Source organism: Leptodactylus fuscus, chromosome 3 (assembly GCF_031893055.1).
Source record: "Leptodactylus fuscus isolate aLepFus1 chromosome 3, aLepFus1.hap2, whole genome shotgun sequence".
NCBI classification, from domain to species: Eukaryota; Metazoa; Chordata; class Amphibia; order Anura; family Leptodactylidae; genus Leptodactylus; species Leptodactylus fuscus.
Window position 1 is genome coordinate 142,113,204 of NC_134267.1, and position 17,703 is coordinate 142,130,906.

Here is a 17,703-nt window from a genome sequence, read left to right on the forward strand (position 1 = left end):
CCACTGTCTAACATGCAACAGAAGTTGTCCCCCGTTCTGTTTATGCACACTGTAAGCCATCAAAAAGCTTTAATGAGACAGATTTTTATAACCCTCTACAATCTATTCTGATTGCAGCGGCCAGGCTCATCTATCAGGCTAGACGCTACAGCGATGCCTCTGGTCTGTGCCAGTCACTACATTGGCTGCCTATTCATTATAGAATACAATATAAAGTTATCACCCTCATCCACAAGGCTCTCCATAATGCTGAACCTCCCTACATTTCCTTCCTCATCTCTGTCTACCGCCCAACCCGTGTACTCCATTCACTCAATGAGCTAACACTTACATCCTCTATTATCAGAACCTCCCATGCTCGTATACAAGACTTCTCCCGAGCTGCACCACTTCTCTGGAATGTTCTACCCCGGACAATCAGATTAAATCCCAATTTCTACAGTTTCAAGCGCAAATTAAAGACACATCTTTTCAGACAGACCTATCACAATTCTTAATGTAAACCCTTCCATACCGTCAATAGAATCCCCAAAATTTAACCCTCCTCTGTTCCAGCTCCCACATTACCCCATGATATGATGCCATTTCAGGCTAACTCTATATATCCATGCACTATCCACATGTTAAAGGACACGACTGGTGACGGCTCAAAGTTTATGCCACCCCTGCTACCTCTTGTGTCACCCCCTCTACCTCATAGATTGTAAGCTCTTACAAGCAGGGCCCTCAGTCCCATTGTGTGAAATGACTTTTCTTGTAATGTATCATTCTGTCTGTATTTGAACCCTACTAATTGTACAGTGCTGTGGAATATGTTGGCGCTATATAAATAAAATTTATTATTATAAGCCTGATGTATTTATTTTACTTACACCAGGAGCAGAGAACTTGTCCACATGGAATGGTCCAATTTGAAAGTTGCAATACCTTAAGAAGATATTAAATGCAGGCCCTGTAGCAAAACAGATATGAAAAGATGAGATATTTTAAATTCTTTAAATATAACACTGTATACCATATTATAAGGTATACAACGGAAAACATGAAATACCCGTTTTCCTTCAGAATACAATAGTTACACACAAGCTAGGATAATGATTTAGCTGCTTTATCTATACCATATCCATCATGCATGACAGATGAAGCTATATAACACTGCATAAAGAATGTAACAAGTATTTCTGAACTAATAATTTGAAGAAATAGCTCTGTTAACATTCAGCAAACTCTTGGGGGTGGATAGAGGCAATGAGAAGAAATATAGGCAGGAACACATTTTGGATAGTGCTCCGTTTATGAATCATAGTCCATGTTACAGTCAGCCAGGGGACGGCCTTTCAGAGCATTACAGTCCCGACAACCCCATAAAAGTGAACGGAGCATTGATCACACAAGTGCACGGATGCTCCATTTACAAGGAGGACAAAGGGGGACTTTCCCGTGATCACGGAGGGACCCGGTAACAAAGTCCCAACCATTGGACAGGGGACCATCCACAGGACAGGTCATAAGTGTACATAACAAGACAACCTCTTTAAGCCACATCTCCAGAAAAGAAGGTTAATAAAGAGGCTGCGTACAATTGGAGGCAACAGAGACAAACGACCCTAACCTATGTTGTGCACTTTCAGTTATGATGCTGAAATTATTAACCTTCTTCTTAATCCAGTTAACTGTAAAAATACTTCTACAAATTAGATCTATTACCATCATGACATGTACAAAGACTAACAGCATAAAGTGACTGAAGAGAGAATGAGTTTGAGCATTAATGAGAGAATGGAGCTGAATGCTAGTCCTAAGCAGTGGAAGGGAAGGAGCAAAGTTTATAAGATTTGTCTTGTCGATGTTAAGCACCAGGAAACATGAGGACATTGCATGGGCTAGGCTGAGAAGGATTAAAGCCATATTCACAGAAACATTACAACTGGCCATCACACTGCTACACTAAAAAATGTATATGATCCCATAGACCTATTCACATGACTGTCTTATTTACCGTATGAACAGTCTGTCAAAAATTATACGAGCCACATGGGCATCCAATTTTGGACTGATTCACAATTCTATATGAAGTGGGTAGAAACTGAGAAACTATGATGCGCCCATATTCAACTGAATACTTTTTTATGGACTCACTCTCCCTCAGCCCCCCTACCCACCCTTTCAGGTCCATTCGGTTCACCAGGATGACCTGGATTACTTGTAGTAAGCGGTTCCCCTTTCCTTTCAACACTCCTCCATGATTTCCTTTTTATACCACACGTTCCTCCCAGAGGGGCGGACAGCACCTATGGCCTATATATGGTCTAGGGAAGAACTGTTCAGATTTGTGGACATGGTTGACCCCTTGACCCTGGATCTCAGGCCCTTTGACTACCTCAAATGTACTTCACACCTCTAAGAACAGAGTGGCTCCACTACCAGCAAATAGTCCACTTTGTTTTGTTTGGTGGTCTGAAGGTCTCTATGCCGACTACATTTGAAAAGTTATGTCAGGCAGGTACTACCACCAAAGGCTAATCTCTGCCATTTAAACTGCTTCTTTCCTCTAGAGAAAGGCCATGACTTTCCGGTCTACAGATAATGGCTAAAAGGGAAGAAGTTATGGGATGCACAGTTTTCCCTGATCAATGGCAGATGATATGGGCTCATGAATCTAAATCTGTGTGTGTGAACTTCAAGGAGATGCAACACAAACTTTTGGTTACCACGCCCTAGCCCTCCTACACTCCTTAAATCCTGCAATACAGTCTGACTGTTGGCTCTGCCATAATGCAGTGGGCTCCCTTTACCACATTTTTGGGACTGCCTGCTTATAGTGAACTTCTGGCCAGAGGTGAGAGAATTGAGTGGCACTCTTTTATAGAAGGTAAGCCTTTAGATCCCTCCAGGTACCTGCTTAATTTGCCCACTTGACAATTATGCAAGAAGTTCTCCAGGTTGTTCCTTAATCTGTGCAATGCTAATAAGATCTTAATAGGCTTGTTTTGGAAACAAGTTAAACTCTCCCCCTTCACTTCCCCAATGGAGCTGACCTCCAAGCTGGCATGAAAGACATTTGTAGCCTGGAAAACCTGATTGTGACAATGAACATTATGGTAGTGGTATTCCAAGTCATATGGAAGCCATGGGATACCTATTATATATTGAGGTCTCTGAACTTCCCTCCCTTCCATTACTTTCCCTGATGTTCCAACCCCTGTCGCTTGCCTTTCTGTGTTTCAGAGTTTCTTATTGGTCATTGCTTTTGTTATTGTTTTTTTTTTCCCCTGGACTGAAACTCCTTGTACTTGATTGTATTGTTTTATACTTGTAAAATTTGTTACAAACTATAGTAATAAAAACCCCAAGATGCAAAAATTATCTGAACAACCCAAAAAGAAAAAAAAAATTTATTTGTGTATTTTTTATAGACATCAAGACTGCATGTATGGAATAAACCCCAAAAATGTGTCTGGTCCTAAACCAGGGAAAATGGCCCAGTCCTGAAATGGTTTAGTAGATTTCATGATAATTTGACATATTTACAAATTGTAATAATTCACCATCCCACTGCAGGGAACCTCACCTATTAAAAGCCCCCCTTGACGGCACGCCATTGCCATTGCAAACACTGGTACACGTTCCTTAGAACTAGAGCATCGGGTCAAATAGCCAAATATTGAAGCACCAGCTCCTGATCCAACACCTAAAAAGGTATATAAAATACAAACATGAACAAATACAGTCAAAAATTTACGCTAGGTTCACATCTACATTAGGAGACTCTGTTACAGAAATCGCCAAAAATCAGAACAGAGAAAAGTTCCCATTTTAATCTATGGAGTCCAAGGGTAAACATTGTTCTAGTGGTTCACCTCTCCGTCGTTCAGGACCCCTGGCAGGCCCAAATGACGGAGAGGCCAGCGTAAATGTGAACCTAGCCTAATATATAAATGTAACTGTCACACATCAACTCAATAACCATTAACAATACATTTATTCTCTATAAAATTTAGGGACTGCTTATCAAGATTTACTTAAAATTAATGCCATTACCTGCTACTAGGCGACTGCCCAGAAGAAACCACTTGGAGATTCCAACAAAATACATAAAATTACCTAAATAGAAAATAAGAAAGGTAAATATTCTAGGGGTCATACCACTGCAAGTATCTATGCACCACAACACTCATTACTGATCATACTGAACCGTAGGTACACCAACCAAAACCGTTAGATTTGGCAAAAGCTAGCTATAGGTTTCCTGTAAATTGAATCTATGCCAATTTGTGGTTTTAGTTCACAAAGCTAAATTACCAACTAAAACTAAATTATTCCAATGTTTGCCACTCCTTATCCAGTACAATGCCTGATTATTGTTACTTGTAAAATCAATATATATGCAATAAAAATGGATATATATATATATATATATATATATATATATATATATATATATATATATATATATATAAAATGTTCGCTTTTTACTTCATGCTTGAACTATCAGGAATGCTCCCAGCTCATATACCAAACCTATCCATAGACCTTCATTCATCCAGTGTATGCCAAAACATTATCCTCGTGACATATACTGGACAATGTCAGTATACCTTTTTTTTTGTTCTTTAATGTTAAGGAAATCACAGTCTGCTCTTTTTGATGGAAGAAAATTTTTTTTTGAATAAAGCCATATTTATGCTGATATTACAATTTTCACATTAAACTTCTCCGATTCCATTGTCCCAATCTTATAATGTCCTACATAGAGACATTCACACGTTGAGTTTTATTTTCTCTCTCTGCAAACTTTCTAAGGAATAAAAAACGAATAGGTGTAATCTCTTGCCTGCAATCTCAAAGCAGTTGCTCAATAGGATGACGTGCTTAGTTTTTCCTGTTTTATCAGACCAATAACCAAACACCGGGCCTGACAAGAGTTCGGTAAGGCTGAATGCAGAGAGAACAAGACCCAGGAAGAAAGGCTGAGCATCAAGTGATTGTAGATACATCCAGACTGTAGGTAGGATCACAGCTAGAAAGCAAATAAAGACAATACATGCATGAATTGGATGGAGCAGATTATTACTAAAGGCAAAAGAAAATGGATTATGTTGTATTGCTGTTTACAATCATCATAAGTTTGTATCACACAATAAAACAAGGATAAATAGAAGCATACATACGCACTAAAAAACTGAGGATTATGGGGCCAACACTCGGACCCCCACCAAACAAACACGGATGGCCTTGATAGAGCATCAATTCTTAAAAAGTAGATAATCCCTTTAACTGTTAACTATTCACACTACTTTACAATGGTTTCTGTCAATGATGTCATTGCATTACTTTTTCTTATACCGATTTTAACTACAGTATGTGTTACAGCCCAGAGTATTCATAAATTCCCATAGCAAAACCTCAAACTTGCTGCCTAAGAGGTTTGTGAATTCTTAAGCTGGGATGCATCAGATTTATTTCCATCACTGTACAGTAAAGGGGTTGTCCCATTATGGACACTTGCCTTCTCTCCACAGGACAGGGAATAAGTGTCCAAATGATGGGGGCCCGATCGCCGTTTCCGCCAGTGATCAGGAGGATGGGAGATCAAACGTCACCCTAAGACCTCCTTTGATTGGAGTGCCAATGTGCTTGCATAACAGGTGCTCCATTTACTTCTATTGGGCAGCTGGAATTGTTATCTCTAGCAGAGGCAAAGCACCAAAGAAGTGAATGGAACACCGATTGTGCAAGCGCCCTGGCACCTCATTCAAAGGAGTTCTTAGGGTGACTTTCAATCTCCCATCCCACCTGATCAATGTCTACAAATGCCTGGTCCATCCACAGATGCCAGATAAAGGCAAGACAGAAAGAAACACTGAATGGAGAGGGTAGGGGTTGATTCTCTTCACAGCCTGCGCAAAAGACTGTGTGCAAAAGACTGAGGATTCTGCAAATCTTACAATGTAAGAAAGGTATTTTATGTACTTGTATGTACTTCTGGTCATTTGTGCGATTACAGATGGGATATTATTCATAGACAGCAATTAGCTTTCCAGACTTTTCTCCTACATTATGGTCACTTGGGCTTTTCTCAGCTATTTGATTGCAATTGTAACTCCTGGCAGAACATTATAAGCAATGGATAGTGAAGTTTCAGCCTGCTCCTTATTGTACACACCCACAGACAGAGACAAAATGTGTTTTAACCAGAAATTGATTAGCAGCAGAAATATTTATAGAGCATATACTAAGGTTAGGTTCACACCTTCGTCTGGGTTTCTGTTCTTCGGGTCTCCAAGTGGAGGGGACCTGAAGAACAGAAACCTAATCCGCTTAAAAAGCGGTTACCTGCGGAAACCCGCAGATCTCAGACTATAATGGAGTCCACTGGGTATCCGCCTGAAAAATATGCATTTTTTCTTTTTTAAAGCGGATTTGGGGACAGAAACCCTGAACATAGAACAGGCACTGGTGTGAACCTAGCCTTATATATTCATAGAACAAACTGCTCAGCAAGACCCAGCATATATTTCAACTTTTCATGAAAACTCAGGTACCCTTTAAGGCAATATACTTATTGTAAGTCGCTCAGGTGTTGTCACAGGTGTGCCATCTATGGAATAACGCTAAATTATAATTTTGGGGGGGAACTTAAAGGGGTATTCCCATGAACGTAACCATATTTAGATTTTTAGACAATTAAAAGCTAAACATTTTTGCAAATATAAATGATTAAAAAGTTTGCAGTTTTACAGATTTTCTCTAACAGTCTGTCTGGTGACATCTGTTGTCTTGATCAGTTGCCAGTGGATACGACCATGAATGCAGAAACTTTCTATGGTCTGGAACTTGTCCACAATAAGGACATTACAGTTGGGTTTCTAGGAAGTTATCAGGCAGGGACAGTGCATGTACAGGAAGATAACCCTGCCACAATAAGGATATCATGGCCGGTTTTAGAAGGTAGAACGTTCCTGCATTCATGGTGGTAACCAATGCTAACTAATCAAGACAACAGAGTGAAACCACTAAAATGATTAATGAAAATGTTAAAAACTTTGCAAAATGTTTATTTTAGATTTGCAAAAATGTTTATCTTTCACTTGTCTATATACTTAAAAATGGTTATGTTCATAGGACAACCCCTTTAAATACTAGGTTTACAAACATAGGCTAAAAATAAATACAAACCATATTCGATGCCACTGAGCAAAAAGATGAATCCTATTGCCACATATGTCAGCTTCCGCTTCCTTTGTAGCAAAACTGAAAAAAGGAATATACACCATTATAGTACAGGCGAGGACAAAATAAATGAAAGAGCATAACATTAATAGAACACAATGGTTTTCATTAATTTTGTTCTAGATTATACCCAAAATAAAAGCATGGCCAGATAGTATGTCAACTGCACACTGCAATGCCCAATGCCTGTACGATTCTGCATCTTACCTTAATTTCAATAAATATAAGACCTTTCCCTCTATCCTCTTTAAAGTGTACTGTTATTTCATTTTACTTTTCAGAAGTAACACTATACCTGGTCATTTTAGGACTTAGCACTTTTCACTATTCAATGTTCTATAAACGCTTTCAAACAAGCATAAAAAAGTCATATGCAAATTAACCAAAATAGTCACGGTGGGTGGGGAGAAAATTGGACTTTTTAACCATACCATCTGATATTGCATCCAATGTACGGAAAAGATGGAAAAAGTTCACAATTAGATTGAATTAGGGGAAAAACTGATTTTTTTGCAACTTTATGGGCTTTGTTTTTACTGCCTTCACAGTGCAGCCAAAATGATATGTTGCCTGTGTTCTGGCATACAAGTATCTAACAAAGATTCCTTACATCTATTTTCCTTATATTTGGCAGCCTTCTAGAAGACCCTTGGCATATCTTGGCATTTACCTCACTCCCTGAATTCTAGACCTACCCTCTGCAAACTTCCCCCAACTACATACAGGGAAAATGTGATTTAAGCCTTACTATGAAATCTTTCCTTTTTAGGAAGACAAAATACTGTAACTATAAAGTGTAGGTGGTATAAGCAAGTGCAAATGCACTAATTACAGGCTGGTGAGCACTAGCTGGAGGCTTCAGTCATTGATTGATGGAAGTGGATCAGTTTGAGTGTGAGCTAACACTAGAATTGGCCAAATGAGCCGTCTAAGCAATTTTAAACAAGTCATAGCCAAGAAGCTAGACTAGCCATGACCATTGTGGGGTTTTCCCAATTTATGCTGCTAATGCTATATTCTAATTGAGCTGGAAATTAGATTCAGGGGTACATATGGCTTTTAGATTACTTTTTATTCCATTTTTAAGATGCAAGATGGTGCAGTGCACCGGCAACCACTCGCGGAATTCCATTCCCAAATGAATGGGCCTAGTCGGGAGGGAGGTGTCGCACTGCGTTATCCGAGGTAAGAAAGGGCAGATTGCTTCTATTTTCCGGCTCCCATTGAAGTCAATGGGAGGCTTTTTTTGGACCGGATTCTGAGGCGGATTCCGTGTCAAAACCCGGCCCAAAAATCTCTGTATGAACCCAGACTTAATCAAACCCCAGGTTGTCAAAGCAATATATTGATCAAAGCACGCGGAGAGTAAACAACCCCTAAGATGACACTGTTTCTAGTGACCAAAGCATCTGCAAGGTTAAACACCATTGTGATGTCTCAATTGTAAGTTACAACTGAGACTCGCTGGTTATGGCGCCAGCTCAACTTATGAACCAGTGCTATGTTAGTGCCATAAATGCACAGTACATAGAATTAACTACCTTCCTGCTGCACAGTACAGGGATGGCGCAGTGCATTAAAGGGTTAAAGTTCATTAGGAAAACAAAGACAAAATTAAAAATAGAGCAAATATAATTAAATAAATAAATAATCTCTGTATTTACAGCCAGCAAAAAAATCTCACGTGAACAGACCATATGTGAAACACACTGAGGAGATTTATTATAAGGCCCAGTTCACATCTGCATTCGGGTTTTTATTCAGGGAGTCCACTAGCGGACCCCCCCCCGAACGGAAACCTATACACATTAAAAAGTGGTTATGTGGGAAAACACGCACTCTATAGACTATAATGGGGTCAGTGTGGTTTCCACACGAAACATGCAGAGAGAAAAGTTCTGCAAACAGAACTTTTCTCTCTGCTTGTTTTGTACAGAAAACAAACGGAAACCACACGGAGCCCATTAAAGTGTATGGGGTCTGTGTGTTTTCCCACGTAACCACTTTTTAATGCATATACACTTCTGTTCGGGAGGTCACTAAGCGGACTCCACAAATGCAGATGTGAATGGGGCCTTACAGTCTTAAATTTCAATGTATTATTGCCATATTAAAGGCCAAGTAAGCAGAAGATACCTCAAATTTTTCACCGCACATGACAGTTTTGGTGTTTTATGCTAGATGCACCAACTTACTACACCACCTCGTGATTGGCTTACTTTAGAGGGGTTGTCTACTTCATATGATTTTCATTTATTTGATTATATAATATCACTAGCTGTTACCCGCGACTTCGTCTGCGGTGATTGTAGAAGTGGGTATATACAGGCGTGGGTAAGGTTTTCGTAGTGTGTATAAGGTATGGGATATAAAATGTAACTTTGTATCTCGTTTTTGCTGCAATTCAAAGAATACGTGAGACTTTTGTGTTGAAGTTAATTTGTATTTGAGCTGCTATACGGTGTTGTGAGAAGCTTTACATAGTGACTTTGGGACAGAAGTATTTGAAGTTAACCCTTTCCCACCGATGGCATTTTTTGATTTTCGTTTTTGACTCCCCTCCTTCTAAGCCCCATAACTTTTTTATTTCTCCGCTCCCAGAGCCATATGAGGTCTTAATTTTTCCTGGGACACATTTTTCTTCATGATGCCACCATTATTTATTCTATATAATGTACTGGGAAGCAGGGAAAAAATTCAGAATGGGGTGGATTTGAAGAAAAAATGCATTTCTGCGACTTTCTTACGGGCTTTGGTTTTACGGCGTTCACTGTGCAACCAAAATGACATGTCCCCTGTATTCTGTGTTTCGTTACGATGCTGGTGATACCAAATTTATATGGTTTTATTTACATTTTGACCCCTTAAAAAAAATCCAAAACTGTGTTGAAAATATTTTTTTTTTAAAAGTCGCCATATTCCGACAGCCGTAACTTTTTTATACGTGCATGTACGGGATGTATAGGGCGTCTTTTTTTGCGGGACCGGGTGTACTTTGTAGTTCTACCATTTTCGGGAAATGTTATTGCTTTGATCACTTTTTATTAAAATTTTTATCAGAATCAAAACAGTGAAAAAATGACGGTTTGGCACTTTTGACCATTTTTCCCGCTACGGCGTTTATCGAACAGGAAAAATATTTGTATAGCTTTGTAGAGCGGGCGGTTTCGGACGTGGGGATACCTAACATGTATGTGTTTCACAGTTTTTAACTACTTTTATATGTGTTCTAGGGAAAGGGGGGGGATTTGAATTATTAATCCTTTTATTTTTTTATATTTTTTTTACTTTTTTAAAACTTTTTTTTTTGCATTTATTAGACCGCCTAGGGGTATTGTCATGGGTGGGCGGTGTCGCGGATTGTCAGAGCGATGGGGGTCGGCAAACATGGCTGCTCCGGAGCGTTAAAGAGAGCCTCCTGGAGTATCGTTAAGGTGAGGGGCAAAGTGGTAAAGTATATGTATATGTGATTGTGTGGGGTTAGGGGCGAGGCTGTAGAGGGCAATAGGAATTTTGTGGCTTGCTATGGTCCAAAGTGTGTGAGATTGCAGAGATGGTGGTGTGAGTTTGGGTTTTGTGGGGGTCCTGGCACAAACGTATGTGCGCTATTGTGACGAAAAGTAGCCTATTGTTTAATCGGGTGTATTAACTATGTTTGTGGAAAATTTCAGCCAAATCGGTGGAGCGGTTTTTCCGTGATTGAGGAACAAACATCCGAACATGCAAACATCCAAACACACAAACCCACAAACTTTCACATTTATAATATTAATAGGATTATTATTATTATTCTTGTTTTTGCACTTTTGTTTTTTTACTTCACCTTCTAAAAGCCATGACTTTTTCCAAGTTTTCATTCAACATGTGGCCCCCAATGGAGCATCATATGGTCATGCGTGCTGCCCTCACAACAGACATTCCCCATACGTCCAACACAGCAGCACAACAGATGGGGTCTTCCTGCCCCTGCACGCAATTAGGACAGGTGGAACTTTTGCTCAATCAATAACCTCCCCTATAAGAGGTCACCAGACCTCCCCCTCCACGTGTTTTTTTCTGTCCTGCGGACAGGGACAGGTGGTGGTGGGGGAGGCCGGTGTCCTCTCCCCCTGTGATGGTAATACGGTTACTTAGCTCTGTAAACCTCTCTGCCGGTGTGTGTCTCTCCGTGAGCTCGCTGAGCTGTTTGGACGTCCGGCCGGGGGATTTCCTAGGCGTGCGCGCTCCGGTCAGCTGGTTATCGGCAGTGGGGAGGCGCATGCGCAGTGCGCTCTCCCTTTCTCCGGCCGTGTGTCCCTCCGTCCCTGGCATTTCAGGGTCGGGGAAAGCGTGTGAGTATGTGTTGGAGGGGAGGTTTCCCCCTCATACAGAGCAAAGCAGGTAAGAGGTATACTAAGATGGATAAGTGGAAGTATTATTATTATTATGTTTATTCACAGAATCCTTCCCCACCTGCCTGGCTGGTGGGGCGGGGCCTGATCTCCCTCCCCTCTGGGAGGTATTTAAGATTCAGTTGCACTGTTACCTGATGCAGTGCAGACGTGGTTTGTGATTGCTGACACATACTGAGGAAAGTGAAAGGACCTTGCAATAAGTTTGAAGGTAGTGGTCGTCCTGTGGTTTCCAGCAAGGGGGCATGGTAAGGCGTATTGAAACAAATGTTATTTTCCCTTATAGATGTCTTCTTCATCCTCGGTATCTGAAGGACGTGGGGGAAGGTCGGCGCCTAGGCTCCGGCATTTACCATGCAGGGATTGCAAGACCCCCTTGCCGGATGACTATGATTTTTCCCGCTGTCGCCAGTGCCGGTCTTCACAGCCCGTGAAGTCTCAGATTGGTGAGGCGATGTCATGGGTGAAGGAGTTTGTGAAGGACTCAATGAGGGAGATGAAGGAGTCTCCCACCTAGCCAAACGACCACGCTTGGAGCTCCCCTCTGTCCCCTCCCCTAGGGAGGAGGAGTTCCAGGTCTTGGATGAGATCTCTTCGGATGAGGAGTCGGATGGGGCAGGTCCATCTTTCTCATTAGAAAAAATGCCAAAATTATTGAAGTTGGTACGCCCAGATAGAGGCGAGGAAGGGGATCCAAGAGCCCCAAGGGCATTTAAGGTAGAACCTTCAGTCTCAAGATGTATGGAGACATAATGGAGGAGACCGGAGAAATCGTTTTAGATTTCTAAGAAATTTCGTACTCTCTTTCCGGTGGAAGACGCGGAATTTAATCGCTGGGGGCCAACCCCGAGGGTTGACATGGCCGTGTCTAAATTGTCAAGACGTACAGTCTTGCCTTCGGATGATGGATCCAATCTCCAGGACGCAATGGATAGGCGGGCAGAGGGCTCTCTGCGCCGTATATACACAGCTGCAGCAGCACAGGCCTCAGTAGGAATCTCAACAGGGAAAGTGGTCCAGTTTCTTTGTGGAAACATAGCGTCTCTTCGCAGAGATATTGACGCAGGCGTTCCACGTGACGACCTCCTGACGTTTCTGACCTCCACATCCATGGCTGTCGATTATCTAGCAGAGGCGGCGCTCTACAATGTAAAAATTGCAGCAAAATCCATGGCGTTGGCGACGGCCGCAAGACGCCCACAGTGGCTCAAGCCCTGGAGAGCAAACAATACGTCCAAGTACAATTTATGTGCACTTCCGTACGAACCAGGTAGGCTCTTTGGGAAGGAGCTGGATGTTATTATGGAAGGAATGGCTGACAGCAAGGGGAAGAGTCTCCCCCAAGGTGCCAGAGGTAGTCCCGGTCCATCATATAGAGGGAGAGGATTCTCCAGAGGATACGGAGCCAGGGGCTCCTTTCAAAGACGCCCGGGGACCCAGGGCAGAGGAGCAGGTAAACGCACCTTTCGCGGGGAAGAGAAAAAGAAGCCTTTCTTCTGACGCCAACCCCTACGGGCTCCCCTCCCGCGGAGACACATCACCCTTAACAGTGGGAGGTCGGCTGGCCCATTTCACAGCAGCATGGGGTCGTCTCATTCAGGACCCATGGGTCCTCCAGCTCGTGCAGACGGGCTACGAAATAAAGTTTGTGTCTCTTCCACCCGACAAGTTTGTGAGTACCCGTGTTTTATTTGGTCAGAAGCAGATCCTTCTAGAGAACGCCGTTCAGGAATACCTGGACAAAGGCTCTCTAGAGCCAGTTCCTTTTGGCAGAATGGTCGACCGGAGTGTATTCTCCGGTGTTTCTGGTCCCCAAGACATCAGGGGGATGGAGGATGGTGGTCGACCTAAGATCTCTCAACCAGCATGTCCTCAAGTCTCGTTTCCGGATGGAAACTATCAGGTCTGTGATACCATTTCTGCAGCAGGGAGACAGCTTTGTCACCCTGGATCTAAGGGACGCCTATTTGCACGTCCTGATTTTCCCGCCACACAGGAGGTTCTTGAGGATCGCGGTTGTGCTGAACGGTACTCTGTGTCACCTACAGTTCACAGCTCTTCCGTTCGGGATTTCCTCGGCCCCCCACACCTTTACAAAGGTGGTGGCTCTGGTCGTTGCAGCACTCCGGCTCCAGGGGGTGTTTATTATACCGTACCTAGACGATTGGCTGTTAAAGGCCCACTCAGCAGAGGTTCTCGCTGCCCACTTAAGGACAACAGTTACCTTCCTAGAGGAATTAGGCTGGATGATCAATTGGAGCAAATCAACAAATGTCCCCACCACCAGAATCCAGTTCCTGGGATTCATTGTGGATTCTCAGAGGATAGAGATATCTCTTCCTCAGGCGCGGAAGGAGATTTGTCGGGCGGTGCAACATCTGGCGGTCACACGGAAGGTTCAAATAAGAACCGCAATGAAGGTCCTAGGTCTAATGTCAGCAACTGCGGATGCAGTGCCATGGGCGCTATGGCATATGAGGCCACTACAGAGCGAGATCCTCAAGGTCTGGAGCCGCAGCCCCTCAGGGCTGAAGAAGCCTATCCAGTTTGACCACCAGTACCCGTCGATCACTACGATGGTGGTCCCAGCTGAAAGACGGGATGTCCACGGTCCAGCCCGACTGGACCCTGTTGACAACAGATGCCTCCCTTGTCGGATGGGGAGCGCACCTGGGGGAGACCTTAGCACAAGGATCAAAGGAGCCATCTCTCTGGCGTTCAGTACCCAGGGACTGTCGCCACCTGGGTTTGTGAGGGCTCATTCGACCATAGCGGTTGCCGCATCTTGTGCAGAGAAGCACGCTGTCTCTCTGGACCTGTGCGGCGGCAACCTGGAGCTCCCACCTAACTTTTGTTAGGCATTACAGACTAGATAAGTTTAGCGAGGAGGCGACTGCCTTTGGTCGCTCAGTTTTGACGTCAGTATGTCAGGAAGTCCCACCCTAGGGGGATTTTTCTTGCTACCTCCCCATCTGTTGTGCTGCTGTGTTGGACGTATGGGGAATGGAGGATTATGTAGATAATCTGTTTTCCCATAGTCCAAACAGCAGCACAAAGCTCCCTCCCTATATATTTGTTGGGTGACATTCTGAAGGATTTCGGAAATTTATACTTTATAATTAACACGTGGAGGGGGAGGTCTGGTGACCTCTTATAGGGGAGGTTATTGATTGAGCAAAAGTTCCACCTGTCCTAATTGCGTGCAGGGGCAGGAATACCCCATCTGTTGTGCTGCTGTTTGGACTATGGGAAAACAGATTATCTACATAGTCCTCCAATCTCACTTCAATGCTCCATTGCAGATTTTATGAAAAATGTTGGTCAATACAGAACATCATGCGGCCCCATTTTGTCTGCCTGGCGCAGCATAGAAATTGACAAAGCTAGTTCACACGGGGCAAAGTGGTCAGGATTTTGATGCGGAGTCTGCTTCAAAATCCTGCTGCCTCCCATTGAAATCAATGGGAGTTGGTCATTTCCTTTTTCCGTGAGCAGTTTGTTTCCTCTCGCAGAAAAAAGAAGCGAGCTGCCCTTTCTTCAGGCGGATACTGCGGCTGATTCAGCCGCGTTGTCCGCCTCCTGACACCACTCTCCAGACTAGGCCCATTCATTTGGGACTAATCTGGAGCGGAAAGCCGCAACAGAATGTGTTCACATGGAACCCTGTGTGAACTAACCCTTACATGGTGGGCAACGATCAGACCAGTTACTGAGAACTCATTCCCAATAACTGGCCTATGTAAATACACATACGATCACGCGAGTAATGGCCCAAATACTCCATTGTTGGGTTATCAAATTATTGATGTTTATATAAAAATCACTACTGTAGGCAGCACATTGCAAATAAGACAATATGATACATAAATGCAAACCGTTGGATGAATCATTTGTTCATTTCCATGCAACAACAATCAAAGTTTGGGAGCGACCTTTGCTGAGGAGCGTCTGTCATTGCTGCTGGGTCGAGCCATAAGAAAGCAATTTACAGTACAGGTGGAGTCCTGAAAGTTGGCATCATGTCTAACAAAATAAACCCTCATACAAATGCATGAACAGAAATATATTAAAGTTATTATGGCTATTGCAATAAGAGAAGTAGAAAACAGAAAAGTAAAAATAGAAATAGGTCTGGTCCTGAAGGAGTTAATGCGCAGAGCCTTGCAAGTCACAGCTCACAAGCAGTGCACTGCGCCATGTCTATAATCCCTGGTAAAGTGACACCAGACACAAACATTAATCCACTGCCAAATTCTTAGGACGGGAGAGTCAATTTGCACAGATGAAGAGTTCCAGATTAGGAGATTATGGGACACATTGCATAACGCAGGTTTGATAAGAGTGTGTGCACCTGCACCACACACTCCAGTATGAAGCTAAGCGGCTTACTGTCTGACTCTGCCCCCGGCTCCATGGTGTCAGCTGCTGCACATACAGGACATGTCATGGACTCTCCTCAGCCTGGAACCTCCTGCAGCCTGCGGCTAACCATTGTTATCCATGACTACCGCAGTAAGCGCGGCCTGTGCGAGCAAAGCCAATAGCCCAGAGCTGCACGCCTGCCTCCGCACACTGCCGGCCACTCTCCGCTCTTGTGCTGCCTCAAGACGACACTTTCTTTTCCTTCATATCTACCCTTTTCCCCAGAGTCCCAAGTCCCAGGCCCAAGTGTTTGTTTGAAGTAAGAAAGCTTTATTAGTTACGGATCTGAGACACGAAATCCCTGTACCGAGAATCCGCGCTTGTATCCTGGAGACAGCTGTACACCGGGGAGGTTATAGGTACACAGATGGCAGCCAGAGGCACAGGATCAGCATTATTAATAGCATGATAAGGATTGAACATTGTAGTTTATTGATGAAGTAGACGTGTCAGTCACCCTGTTGTGCAGAAAGTCTCTGCTTCACCTGGGCACTCTGTCACTTACAGGTGTCACTCAGGCTCCTGAGTTCATTGCTTATAACAGTAACCTGCAGTACGTGTTCCCAGAGGTTATGTCCCCAAAGCTAACAACCACTGCTATTACATGCTTCAGTGCATGCATGCAGGCAGGGCCGTTTTAACACATTGGTGGGCCCAGTACAAAGATTTTATAAATGGTCCCCCCATCACTACCCCTTAGAAATATCTGACTCGCACAAATTATAATGCCATGTCAATGGCTTCCACATGGCCTAATGACCCTTATTAGTACCTCATACACTATGGTGTCTCTTTAGTGCCCCTCACACTATCAAAAGCCCCTGCAGAGACATCAGATATTAACAGGTCTACCAGTGCCCTCTGCCCCAACCCGGGCGGCCACTTATAATGTCCCCCTCCAGGTTGCCCCCACATATAACGCCCCCCTTTTCTGGTTTCATGTAAAGTAGGATGTCCTTTTTCTAATTTGCCCCACAGTATAATGTCTCCTTTCCAGTTTAACCCCCCCCCCCCCCCTCCCCAGTATCATGTTCTCTTTCCATGTTGCCTCCACAGTATCATGTCTCCTTTCCAGGATGCCCCACCCAGTGTCAATGACATAAAGAGAAAAAAGAACACCTAAGGGTAAGTTCACACTGAGTTTTTTTGGTTAGGATTTTGAGGCTGTATCCGCCTCAAAATCCTGACCAAAAAGACGGCTCCCATTGAAATCAATGGGAGCCGCTCAGGAGCTTTTTCCAGGAAAAAGAAGCGAGATGCTCATTCTTGAGGCCGGTTTGCCTCGCGATTCGGCTTGAAGACACTCCCTCCTCCAGACTAGGCCCATTCATTTGGCCTAATCCAGAGCAGAATGCGTGGCTGGATGCTGGTGCAGTGCACCGGCATTCAGTCACAGCTACCTGTTTTCTTGGTCTGGAAGTTGAGGCGGCTTCTGCCTCAGGTTCTGGACCAAAAAACCCTTTGTGAACTTAGCCTGAGTTCACGCTGAGTTTTTTGGTCAGGATTTTGAGGCGGATTCTGCCTCAAAATCAGCCTCCAAAAAAAAGCCTCCCAATAGAGTTCTATTGGGAGGCTTTTTTTGAAGGCGGATTCTGCCTCAAAATCCTGACCAAAAAACTCTGTGTGAACTCAGTCTAATACTCACCTTTTTCCTGTT

General features: G+C 43.4%; 1 protein-coding gene across 1 annotated transcript in view; it reads right to left on the bottom strand.

Annotated features, from left to right (window-relative positions):
• LOC142197824 (major facilitator superfamily domain-containing protein 8-like) overlaps nt 1-16,416 on the bottom strand; it is a 34,248-nt gene extending 17,832 nt beyond the window's left edge. Inside the window, exons 1-6 of the mRNA XM_075268437.1 lie at nt 16,014-16,416; nt 7,180-7,254; nt 4,835-5,020; nt 4,042-4,104; nt 3,572-3,691; nt 873-952 (exon numbers count right to left, since the gene is read on the bottom strand). Of these exons, the coding sequence (XP_075124538.1) occupies nt 873-952; nt 3,572-3,691; nt 4,042-4,104; nt 4,835-5,020; nt 7,180-7,254; nt 16,014-16,071 (582 nt within the window). The 5' untranslated portion in view covers nt 16,072-16,416. The remainder of the gene's footprint in view (nt 1-872; nt 953-3,571; nt 3,692-4,041; nt 4,105-4,834; nt 5,021-7,179; nt 7,255-16,013) is intronic.
• Nucleotides 16,417-17,703: the final 1,287 nt, after the last annotated feature.